Source organism: Myotis yumanensis, unplaced genomic scaffold (genome assembly GCF_028538775.1).
Source record: "Myotis yumanensis isolate MYYU_CA2020_CCGP unplaced genomic scaffold, mMyoYum1.0.hap1 SCAF_3, whole genome shotgun sequence".
In the NCBI taxonomy this organism is placed as follows: Eukaryota; Metazoa; Chordata; class Mammalia; order Chiroptera; family Vespertilionidae; genus Myotis; species Myotis yumanensis.
Genome location: NW_027223754.1, coordinates 32116175 through 32128597, shown reverse-complemented (window position 1 = coordinate 32128597; position 12423 = coordinate 32116175). Strand labels below are relative to the sequence as shown.

At 37.1% G+C, this 12423-nt stretch overlaps 1 protein-coding gene across 2 annotated transcripts in view; it reads left to right on the top strand.

Moving 5' to 3' along the window:
* MYO16 (myosin XVI) overlaps positions 1 to 12423 on the top strand; it is a 533335-nt gene that overhangs the window by 496972 nt on the left and 23940 nt on the right. For both annotated transcript variants that reach the window (XM_070408604.1, XM_070408603.1), the window contains exon 34: positions 3426 to 3517. In XM_070408604.1, the coding sequence (XP_070264705.1) occupies positions 3426 to 3517 (92 nt within the window). The remainder of the gene's footprint in view (positions 1 to 3425; positions 3518 to 12423) is intronic.

Below are 12423 nucleotides of genomic sequence, written 5' to 3'. Positions count from 1 at the left end.
CACACACACACACACACACACACACAACTATCTTTATCAGTTAGGGACACATGCTCAAGAATTTACATATGAAATGATTTTGGAAAATTTTTAAATTTCTGGAAATATTTTCTAAAAAGATAATGAGTAGATGAAACAAGATTAAAATAATGAAAATTCCAAAGCTTGGAGATGAATAAGTGGAATTTCACTACATATTCTCCGCCCTTTTATGGGTTTGTGAATATTATGTAATAAAAAGTTTTGAAATATTTGCTATCTTGATAGGTAAAATGGGTAAGTTACTGTAGTCTTATATGCATTTCTTTGCACTTAATGAAAATGAACATGTTTATTATTTAGTGGTCATGTATATTCACTTAAATTTTCTATACAGATTCTTTGCCCATATTTTAAAATCTGAGGATAGGGCCTTTATTTTGACTTGTAGGATGCTTTAAGAAAAATCAAGCCTTTTGTTTAGTGTATTTGAATGTTCTACATTGTTCTTTTAAATTTGCATTTATTTTATATTTTTAACACATTTATTGTTAATGTTTAAATGAAAGCATTCATCCTTTTTTTTCCTTCATGGTTTGTGCCTTTGGTGTCATTTTTGGATAATTTGCCTTGAAGAAGTACTGCTTTCAATATTGCAGCAACATAAAATATTGCGTTGGTTAAAAAGAAAAAGTCCTGCCCTCTGACCTCCTTTACACCTCAATAGTTCCCAACTATTACTTTATATAGTTCACACTCTTGCTTAGAATATTAGCCATGAGTTTCTATGTGCTACAAGTGTCAAGGATTCCCTCCACTCCACAGGACTCATTCCTTATACCCTCGTCACTCCTCCTTTATCAGGAGGAGACCATTCACACCGAGTTCCCTGGCACCCTCCCTTCTCCCTCACTCACCCTCTGTCATCACCTGGCTCTTTGTTCCCACATATGCACCTTGCTCAAACTGAAACCATCGTCCCTGTCCTGTTAACCTGCCACAGGTTCTGAGGTCAAGGATTTCTTTAGTCAACAGGTAGGAAATGCCTTTTAACTTACCACTTAGGTAAAATGGTGTCACATCCCCTGTGAGAAATCTGCAGTTCTACCCATTACTGATAAAATACTATCAAATTTCTGTGAAATGTTATGTAACTTTAACGTCTGACCTACTCTACCTTCCAGCACATCCTCCAGGTTCCCTCCTCTGGCCATACTCTCATGCATACTTTATTTATTTATTTATTTATTTATTTATTTATTTATTTATTTTTGTTACAGTTGACATTCAATATTATATGCAGTTCTTACAGACTGCTCCCCCAGATGTGGATCAGTCTTCTCCTATTTTATTGCCTTATCTCACTTGTTTTGCTCAATCCTCTCCATCCTAGAAGGCCAGATCTTTTGGTATCTCCACCATCACGTTTCCTCTAATCCCTTTAGGTAGAATTAATCCCTGCTTTCCCCAAGATTCTGCTCAGAGTTACCTGTACTCCTACTTACCCCTTAAGTCGTTCTGTTGTGTAGCCTGGCTAAGGGTCTTTCCTGTGAAATTTGAGCTCCTCAAGATAGAGGTGTTTCTTTATTCTTCATTGTATTTTCCAGTGCCTTATTCAGAGGCTGATCATAAATATTTCTTAACTTTATTTAATTGATACTATATAAATGTTATGCTATGGGTTTGGCTTTGACTGTGTATCCTCAATAAACAGAGTTTCTGCTTTGATTCATAGAGTAAGCTTCTAACTTATAGTTTAGTTTTGAAAAATGGATTACAATTTTCTTCTCCTGCCTTAGATTCCAGATTTCAGTAAGACATCCAGTGAACCATGTTCTCTAAGTAGACATTTGTCTGGCTTGTCAATCTATCCTTTGTGCCCTCACCTTTGACACCCTCCTTCACATGAGTCCCAAATCCTTTATTGTGCCCTGCTCCCTGGGCATATTGCCAACTATCTGCTGATCTAGTTGCCTGAAATTTCAACTTCTGCTCTAACTTAGATTTCCATGCTCCTTCCCCCTATTTAGATTTCAGATCACTCTAACACTGCTTTCCCACACCTGCTACCACGGTCTCTACTACAGTATTTCCCTAGTCAGCTGAAGACATTGCTATTACATATGGAGGGACCCAGTCTCCAGCACATGACCCCCCATCCATAGGTGTGTCAGTTTCCAGGTGCTGGCCCTAGTCTGTTCAGTCTCAGTGAAGCTAACCTTTGCATTCAGAGTATTTGTATACATAACAGGAAGATCAATTGGGAAACTTTGCTATGTGATGATAGGATTTTGTGCACTTCCCTGAGCAACTAACTCTCTGCTGAAATTGGAAAAAGTATGCCTTGATTTTCTAATGATTTTAATGTGGGAATCATGTATATGTTTAATCAATTACACCTTACTGACTAATTATGATTTAGATAAGAGAAGCAATCACTTCAGAATTTGAAGTTCTTTGGGTTAAACTCATTCCACTGGGTAGTTATTTTTTTAATCTATTCATTTTCATTAATGAGTCACTTGTGATTATATTGATTCCTCTTTCAGGATGGTTCTCATCCAGGGATGATTTTGCTTCCCTGGGATGTTTGGCAATTTCTGGGGATGTTTTTGGTTGTCATACTGGGAGGTACTACTGGCATTTAGGTAGAGACCAGGGATGCTGCTAATATCCCATGATGCACAGGTCAGCACCACAGCAGAGAATTATATAACCCAAAGTGTCAGCAGTTATGCTTCTATAATACGGTATAATTAATAAAATCCTTTGGTGCCTCATAGATACTTCTATATTACTTGGGGGAGGGTGTTGATTTTCTCAAATCCACCCTTCATTTTATATAAGTGGTTACAATTTGGTCTGTTATGGATGAGCAGCTACTCTGACCTTTTCCTCATAGAATTCCACCCAATCTCTTCCCTCCATTTGTATGTAAAATAAACTATAGCCTATAGAATTCATCTGATACTTGGTTGTGTCTTATATATCTTCTAATCCCTTCTTTGCATCCCTGCTACCGCACAAATGAAATACAAACTGTCTCCTTTATCAACTCAAGGATCTCATCTACTTTCCACTGTCCATATACTTCTCTTTCCCCCATTGATGTTCCATCAAACAATTTTCAGTTTATAGAAAAGTTTCCTTTCTCCCCTCCAATACTTCTTTGCTGAATTTTGTTCACTTTTGTGCTATGATAACATATTTCTTCATTATCATTGTATTTCTCTTGCTAGTATATGTTTTCTTGTATTAAATGGAAATGCAGCAATACTTTGTTTTTCTATATTTTCTTATAAAATTTTTATTATTCAATTAGTATTTAACTGACGATTATTTCAATCTATAAAATATAACAATTTTATTTTCTTACAGTAAGTACACAACTTATTTTATTCAGAGAAAGGACACACAACTTAACTACTTTGTGTTGACTTCCATAGGTTTACCTGAAGAAGAGGGATTCTCCAGGTTGTCTGTGAGTGGGACAGCGACCTCAACATTTCAGAGACATAGAGAGAGTCACACCACTCAGGTAATGACCCCCAGATATTCATAGATGCCATGATAACAAATTAAGTTATGACAAGAAATTCATTAAGTATGACCAGGAACATATTTTTTTTTACTGGACTAGAGGGGAGCTACTCCCATCTCCATCCTAAGTTCCTTCAACTCAACATTCTTCTTTCTCTTCTATCTCAGTTGACCAGTTTTCTGTGGGTTTGAAAAATAATAATGTGTTCCATATAAATAAAAAATGGATAAATGGTTTTAAAATGGAATATTGTAGATATAATTTATGTTATGGTATTTTAGAATTACTGTCAGGGAAAGATGATATTAAATGTACTGAATTATGTGAATAAGTTTTCCACATTTGACCTCAGCCAAAATAAGGGCCCTTTAAGTGATAACACATGGAAATAAAATTCATGAAGCACCTATGGTTTGTGGCATGCCATTATATCTCAGTTACTTCTTCCAGATTCCATGTAATCCAAATTCAATTAAAATATGACATGTGATCAGAGCCCAGTAAAATCAAAATGAGGTGGCAGTGTACAACATTGTGTTTCAGTGATTTCACATATATGCTTATGTGCTTGGCCTTAGGAAGTTTACCAAAATCAAGATTATCATTTCCAGAAAAAAAATAACCACTAGTGTTTTTAGAAAGAAGAAGGATTTATATCATATAGTTTGGTGTTTTGCTATGTTGAATTTTAAAATACTGTTTTCAGTAATTATCTTAAAAAAGATGCCACTTTGCATTTGAGGTGGTGTACAAACTATCAACATATTCAATGTGTAGCAACAGAATTCTTATTTCGTATGAAGTTACTGTTACAACTTTTAATATTGCAAATATCTGTGTAAAATTCTTTGAAAATCTCAGTCAAGTATCCAGATGTTTTCATGAGATCAACTATCCGGCTAATGATCAGCTTGCATCTGAATATTTGGCATAATGTAGGCAAGGCCTAATTATCAGATGAGACTTTTCTAAATAACACTGATGAGGTAGTGTGAAAAATCAATAATTTTAATCTTAAAAATAAATCTCACAGGAGGTAATCTGCTCAAATCATTTTCACTGAAATTGAAAGAAAATGCTAATTGGTTGCAATACTACATTGTCCTAATCTCCCCTCTGTTCCTTAGAAATGCGCTTACTTTACCTTGTAAACCTTACAGATGCTTTATCTAAAGCAGTGGTTCTCAACCTTCCTAATGCCGCGAACCTTTAATACAGTTCCTCATGTTGTGGTGACCCCCAACCATAAAATTATTTTCCTTGCTACTTCACAACTGTAATTTTGCTACTGTTATGAATCATAATGTAAATATCTGATATGCAGGATGTATTTTCATTGTTACAAATTGAACATAATTAAAGCATAGTGATTAATCACAAAAACAATATGTAATTATATGTGTGTTTTCCGATGGTCTTAGGCGACCCCTGTGAAAGGGTCGTTCGACCCCCAAAGGGGTGGCGACCCACAGGTTGAGAACCGCTGATCTAAGGTAATTTACAGAGGGCCCTGCTTGTTATGAACACTGTTTTGATTTTTATTACAGGGTAGACTCCTGTACATGAGAGCACAATGACACCCTTCCCAGGACTCCCACTACAATGTGGTGCATAGAGGAAAGGTTAATATCAAAAGAAGGTTCTTAACATAGGCATCTCTGAAACTTTTCCTCTGATCTTTCATGGACTTGGCCAAGAAGCAAAGAGAGATGGGAAAGGTCACCAGGAATAATTTCCCATTCCTAGTTTTCAATGGAGGCTTGTTTTCAAATGCAAATATGTCAGCCTCCAGTTATCTCATAATGCATTTTTTCAAGGAAACGGAAAACCAGAGTCATTTTATTCCATGTAAAAGTATGGGTATTCTCATGGTAGGACACATTCCTCAATGTTGAAAAGCTACACAAGTTATATGAAACTATGCATTTAGTGGCCACACGTCTTTCAGCACAAATGCCTCTTATGTCCCATTTATAGAGGAAATACGGAAACATACAGACGTATTACATTTTAGATTTTCTACTAATGCAATTAAATAGGAATTCTATAAAGTCAGCTGGACTGATTGGACATATAGCAGCAAAATTAAATGTTGACTAAAAAATTGAACCTTCCCTCTTTAAGGAGGTCTATATTTTAATTAGCATCATCAGTGATTTTAATAAAATCTTTTTAAGGAAGATAAAACATATGGGCATTGTGGTAGATAAAGAAAGCTTGAAATAGATTTAGTAATTTGCCCAAGATTATAGGGAAGATTCAGAGTCTACAGTTTGAATGGATGTCAGCATCGTAAGTCCTGTTTCTGAGAATGAACTTACAATAACCTACTAAAGGAATGCAGGAGTAATTCAACTTTTTCATAAAATTTGAAGAATGTTTGGCTCAAGACAAAAATCTAAGCAGCTGTAGTAGACATTGATGATTTGTTATTTTTAGCTGCCAGTCATAAATTTCTCACCTACCACAGTGAAATGTTAAGAGGGAGACTCCCTTTTTCTCTCTCCTTTGACAGCTAGACAAATATATGTGAGAAGGGCTCAGTCACTCTATCAACCATAGATTATGGAGTGAGAGACATATACTGGAAAGGACAGAGTAGATGTCGCCATGGGGGTCACATCTGGCAGTGGTGGCTCTCTCCAGCGGCAGCAGATGTTGATCAATGTATATCTATTGCCAGCCACTGCATCCAGCTTTGTCCAATTTGTGAGATCTTATTTTCTAACTTCATGTCCTTCTTTTGCCTTCCAATAAATCTTTTAACTGTTAAGATGTTCAGAGTTAGTTTTCATTGCTTGCAAATAAGAATTTTAATGGACACTAATTTGATACTCTTTTTTCATGGTACTGAATATTAAAAATATAGTTTATGTTCATTTGCATCATGATTTTTATTAATTTTATTATTTTGCAAAATATCTTGGATTTACATAAAAGTAGTAAAAAATAATTTTACTTAAAATATTTGAAAATAGTGCAAACTGAGACATTAGCTCTATTGTGAATGTGGCTGAGTTCATTTATGCTCCTTATATGGATTTGGTAGGTCCATGCTGTGAACTGAGATAAAATACTCATGACCTTCCAAAGCACTCAGCATGAATAAAACCAGCAGTGAATGTGTGACGTCATGGAATTCCACATGCTAGTCCTGGAGGTGGGCTTTGTGGCACATCCAGTACTCAAATTTAGAATTTCATAGGTTATAGAAGCCACTTAGACTGGTTTTAGAATGCAACAACCAACTTTTGTAAAAAATAATATGATATTTACCTACTTGACATTTTATGAGATATAAAATCACTTTTAAAAAATTTGGTGCCACTTGGCATGATGCAAGCCCTTAGAAATAATTCAGAGGCCGAAGACTCAGCAGTGAATGAAATACTGAGAACATCCTCCAACCCAGGATGACTTCTTAGCATTTTTTGCTGTGATTGCAGTCCTCTGCTGACGCACAAGACCAGGTAACTTGACACAGGAAGCCCATGGATTATAAATAGCGCAAAAGCATGAGCAGCACAGGAGGGGTGTCCTGAAGACAGGAGGGTGCCAGACAGGGCTGGATAAAATAAATGTTTAGTGCTTACCCTTGGCGTAAAATTGCTGGTTGCACATCTGTTTAGGGGTCCACACTTGACATAGAAAAATGAGATGTTTTCTTTTTCCATTTGAGCACAGTTTATTTGTATTTACATTCTCATTTTAACTTTACCAACTTTCACTGCATGCCATTTTCTTCCTCTCAGCTGTCTGCTCTCCACAGTAATATCATGTGGTTTATGATTTTTGATTTTCACTATGGGCATTTCTCATATTTCTTGCCAAGTCTTTTTTATATTCTTTTGTTTTTCTAAAGAGCATAAACAATTTTATTAATATCTGTCAGATTCAAATGTTCATTGTAAGAAATCATTGATGGTGTCTGTTAAAATAGTGGCAATTCAGCACCTGAAAGCTTAGTATATATTTTTCCCACTCCAGAAACAGCTGCCAATGAATGCCATAACATAATCAATATGCCATTGATCCACATCAAGAAACAAATTATGTGGTTTGTTTTACTGAACGATCAAAGAAACCTTTTTGTAATGTCACATATTAACAAAATGAACAGTTGCAGGGTACTAAATAAATCCAGTGGCTTCTTTCTATATTCATTTTATTTGTGACATAGACCTGCTTTGAAATATACTGTGCATGGAAAAGAAAGTGTGTTACATAAAATAACTAAATCTAGACATTTACTTTAATCATTAAGGGATAGCTCTAAAGCCCATGGTAGGGGAAAATAGATAACCATTTCAAAAGGAAATATCTATGTATTTCATTCAGAAGCTACACACAGATGAAGATCTAGCATAGATGCTCTTTCACATAGCTGAAGTTCCTAGGAATCAGTATGCACCACTCATGACTTCCATATTATGTGCAAGAGATGAAAGCAGTGAAATTAATTTGATGGTATGAGATAAATGGCAGTCTTTCAACAGAAAAATGACATATCCTGTATAGATATATAAAAGTTAGAAGAAAAAAGACAACAAAACCAAATCCTATATTTTGCATTTTTCCTTCATAAAAGTCAAACCATACATATGTCCTAAATGTATTCAAGTACATAGTATTTTTAGTGAAGACACTGACTATTATCAATGAAGATAATTCAATTTTAAGAAATATTAAAAGAATGAGAAATGAGAATTGTGATATGTTTTTAAAGAGAGGAAAGATCTTTGAAATCTCTGCATGCTCACCTTCCAGATGAGAAACTTGCAATTAGCCAACACTATTGCATAAGGGAGCAAGTAACAATCCAACTGAGAAAATGTGGTTAAGTATAAATTCTGGTTAACTTAAGAATTTCAATATTAATTCAATTTAATTTTTTAAATAAAAGAAACAAAAGACCTAGGTATGAATCCCATATGTGTTATTTAACATGTGAGTATAGAAAGTAGTAATTATTTTTCAGATTTATTAGAGAGGATATGTGTAACATGTCAAGCATGCTGCCTGCAATATAATAAATGCTGAAAAAGGGCTTGCCATTATTATTATAGTACTAGAGGCCCCGTGCATGGTTTGTGCACCAGTGGGGTCCCTTAGCCTGGCCCGCACCCTCTCGCAATCCAGGACCCCACCAGGGGATGTTGGATAGCCAGTTTCAACCTGATCCCTGCAGGCCCAATCCAGACAGGAGGGAGTCCAATCCTATGCATTGAGCGTCTGTCCCCTGGTGGTCAGTGTGCGTCATAGCGACCGGTCGACTGGTCGTTGGGTCGATTAGGCATATATATATATATATATATATATATATATATATATATATATTCCTTTTTTTCAAGGTTAATATTCTGAACATCAATTCTGACTCTAATAGAAAGATACTATCTAAATATGTAGGAGATTATATTGAATCAGCTGGACCCAACATTTATCTGGGATTTTGACAAAGTATATATGTCATGTATTCGATTTTCAAAAATACTTTGTTATGGAATACTAGAGGCCCAATGCACAAAATTCTTGTAGGGGGTCCCTCAGCCCGGCCTGTGCCCTCTTGCAATCCGAGATCCCTTGCTCCTAACCACCTGCCTGCTCGGTCCTAATGGTCCACCTGCATGCTCCTTAACTCTTGGCTCGCCACTCCTTAGCACTGTTGCAAAGGCGGGAAGGGCCCCTGCCACTGCCCCTGTGCTCACCAGCCTTGAGCCCGGCTTTTGGCTGAGGGGCACTCCCACTGTGGGAGCACACTGACCACTAGGGGGCAGCTCTTGCATTGAGCATCTGCTCCTAGTGGTCAGTGGACATCATAGCGACTGGTTGTTCTGGTCATTCCACTGTAATGGTTGCTGGGCTTTTATTACATAGACTAGAGGCCTGGTGCATGAAATTCGTGCACGGTGGTGGGCGTGTCCCTCAGCCCAGCCTGCACCCTCTCCAATCTGGGACCCCTCAGGGGATATCTGACTGCCGGCAGTCGGACATCCCTCTCACAATCCGGGACCGCTGGCTCCTAACCACTCACCTGTCTGCCTGCCTGATTGCCCCTAACCGCTTCTGCCTGCCAGCCTGGTCACCCCCTAACCACTCCCTTGCCAGCCCAATCACCCCCAACTGCCCTCCCCGGCTGGCCTGATTGCCCCAACTGCCCTCCCCTGCAGGCCCATCACCCCCAACTGGCCTCCCCTGCTGGCCATCTTGTGACAATGTGAGGGTGGCCATCCTGTGATGATGTGGGGGTGGCCATGTTGTGATGACATGAGGGCAGCCATCTTGTGATGTGAGAGCATGAGGGTCAATTTTCATATTACCTCTTTATTATATAGAATTATAAACTTAGGAAAAAATGACAGTAACTAGTAAAACACCCAACTTCAATAAATCTTATCATTTTACCATATTTGCTTTGGCACCATATTTTGGAGAAATATATATCCAGGTGCTTATCTCATCCCTGCCTGCCACACTGAGTTGAATCACATCCTGAACATAATGTATAACTCTCCATTACACTTTTAAAGCTTGTCATTTTTACCTCCAGTGATGTCCCAGGTTTAATTTTCTCTAGGACCCACTTGCTTATCTTTCTAGTGGTCCAAGGTTTCGGTAGAGCTCTCCTCCAACACCATATTTCAACTGAATCTTTTTTTTCCTTGTCAGCTTTCTCCACTGTCCATACATAGCAATTGGCAACATGAGAGTGTGAATGACCTTAGCCTTGGTCTCCAATGACACATCTTTTCTCTTGGAGATCTTTCCCAATTCTTCCATTGCCATTCTTCCAAGTCTCAGTCTTCTCTTGATTTTCTGGCTGCAGTCACCATTTGAATTGATGACTGAACCAAGGAAATCAAGATATTTAACAATTTTAATATTATTGTCTATGTTAAAGATGTGTATTTCTTCTTTAGTCATGATTTTTTTTTATCTTCGTGATGTTCAAATAGAGTCCTGCTTTCACACTTTTTTTTTTTACTTTCATCAGAAGTCATTTCAAATCATTGCTACTTTCTGCCAATAATATGGTGTCATCTGTATATCTTAAGTTATTGATATTTCTTCTACCAATTTTCACTTTTTCCTGAGTCTAGTCTTTTTTGAAATGCTATGTTCTGCATACAGATTGAAAAAATAGGGAGATGAAATGCATCCTTGTCTGATACCTTTGCCTATAGGAAACCATTCAGTATTTTCATATCCTGTCCTAGCAGTGGCTTCCTGCCCATGCCTCAGAACAGTCCAGTGCTGAGGCACCCCGACTTCTTTCAGAGCAATCCAAGCTTTTCATGATTCATGAAGTCAAAGGCTTTACTATAGTCTATGAAACATAGACCAACCTTCTGAAATTCTTTGGAGCACTCTAGTATCCAGTGAATATTCACAATTAGAATCCAGCTTAAACAACCTCTTTATTTGTGTGGGATATTAGAACTGGTGTTATAGTTACTGCACTCCTTGACATCTCCTTTCTTGAAAAATGGGATGTAAATGAGATGCAACCAACCTGTAGCCCATTGTTTTGTTTCCATATTTGTTGACATACTCTTTTTAGGATTTTGACAGATTCAGTCTCTGTGGCTTGAAATAAATATATTGATATCCCATCTACCCCTGGTGATTCATTTATTTCCAACACTTTCAGGACTGCTTTCCCTTCACTTTCTAGAATTGCAGGTTCTTCCTCCTAGTGATCTTCAAAGATGTCTGATATTCTTTTGTCTCTTCTGTATAGACCTTGAGGATTCTCTTTCCACCTTTCCTTTATTTTCTCCTAACTAAATAATGTGCTTCCTTCATTCAGCATTCTTATTCCAGGTTGAATTTCCCTATTATTTTACTGAATCTTCTGGTAGGGATCTCTTGGTTGTTGTTCTTGTGTGTTTGTGTGCGTGTGCGTGTGTGTGCATGTGTGTGTGTGTGTGTGTTGTTCTTTTTTATCTCCTTATATTGACTATGTAATAGTTCTTTTTTTATCCATCCATGACAGTCATTGAAAAATTGTATTCAGAATTGAAACCCTACTTGAACTACCATTTACTTTTGCTTCTCACTTGCCATTGACAATATTTAGTGTTTCATCCATCTTGATTTGTTCTTTCCTTTTTACTTTTCATGTTGTCTTTTGGCATTCTTCCCTTTCTAGTTTCAGTCGACAGTTCTTCTAGATTTGGTCACTTAAGTTTAACAGTGCAAATCTGTTTTTATGTGAATTTAAATCCATCAGGCATGTTATCTTCGTTATATTTTGGCACTATAATTCCTTTGATGATGCTCTTCTTCAGGTTCACTCTCATGTTTGATATTAACAATTCATGGTCAATACCACCATCTGATCCTGGTCTTGTTTGGGCAGAGACAATACAGCTTCTCCATCTCCTGCTTCCAGTCATATAGTCTATTTGATTTCTGTATTGGCTTTCTGGAGATGCCCCTGTATATAGTCATCTGGTTGTTTGAAGATGGACAATCTCCTGCTTCATCCTTGATACATAATCCAAATTTTCCATTGACATTTGATTCTGCTTTATTTCCTATGTTTGCATTCTAATCACCTATAATTATCAGCGTATCTTGTTTAGGTGTACAATCAATTTCTTCTTGGATACTTGTGTGAAAGCTTTCAATTTTGTCTTCTTCGGCCTCTGTAATTGGAGCAGACTTGAATGATAGTTACGTTAATAGGTTTTTCTAGAAGTCTGCTTGATATTGTTCAGTCAGACCTTGTGCTATACCCCCTAACTGTCTGTGCTACATCTTGCCTCTGTATTAAAGCTATTCCTTTTATTCTGAGTTTTTCATTCCAGAGTAGAGGACTTTATAGTTGTCTGACTGGAAATGTCCAACTTTAGACAATTTCAGTTTGCTACCACCAAGCACTGCAATTGTTAGATGTC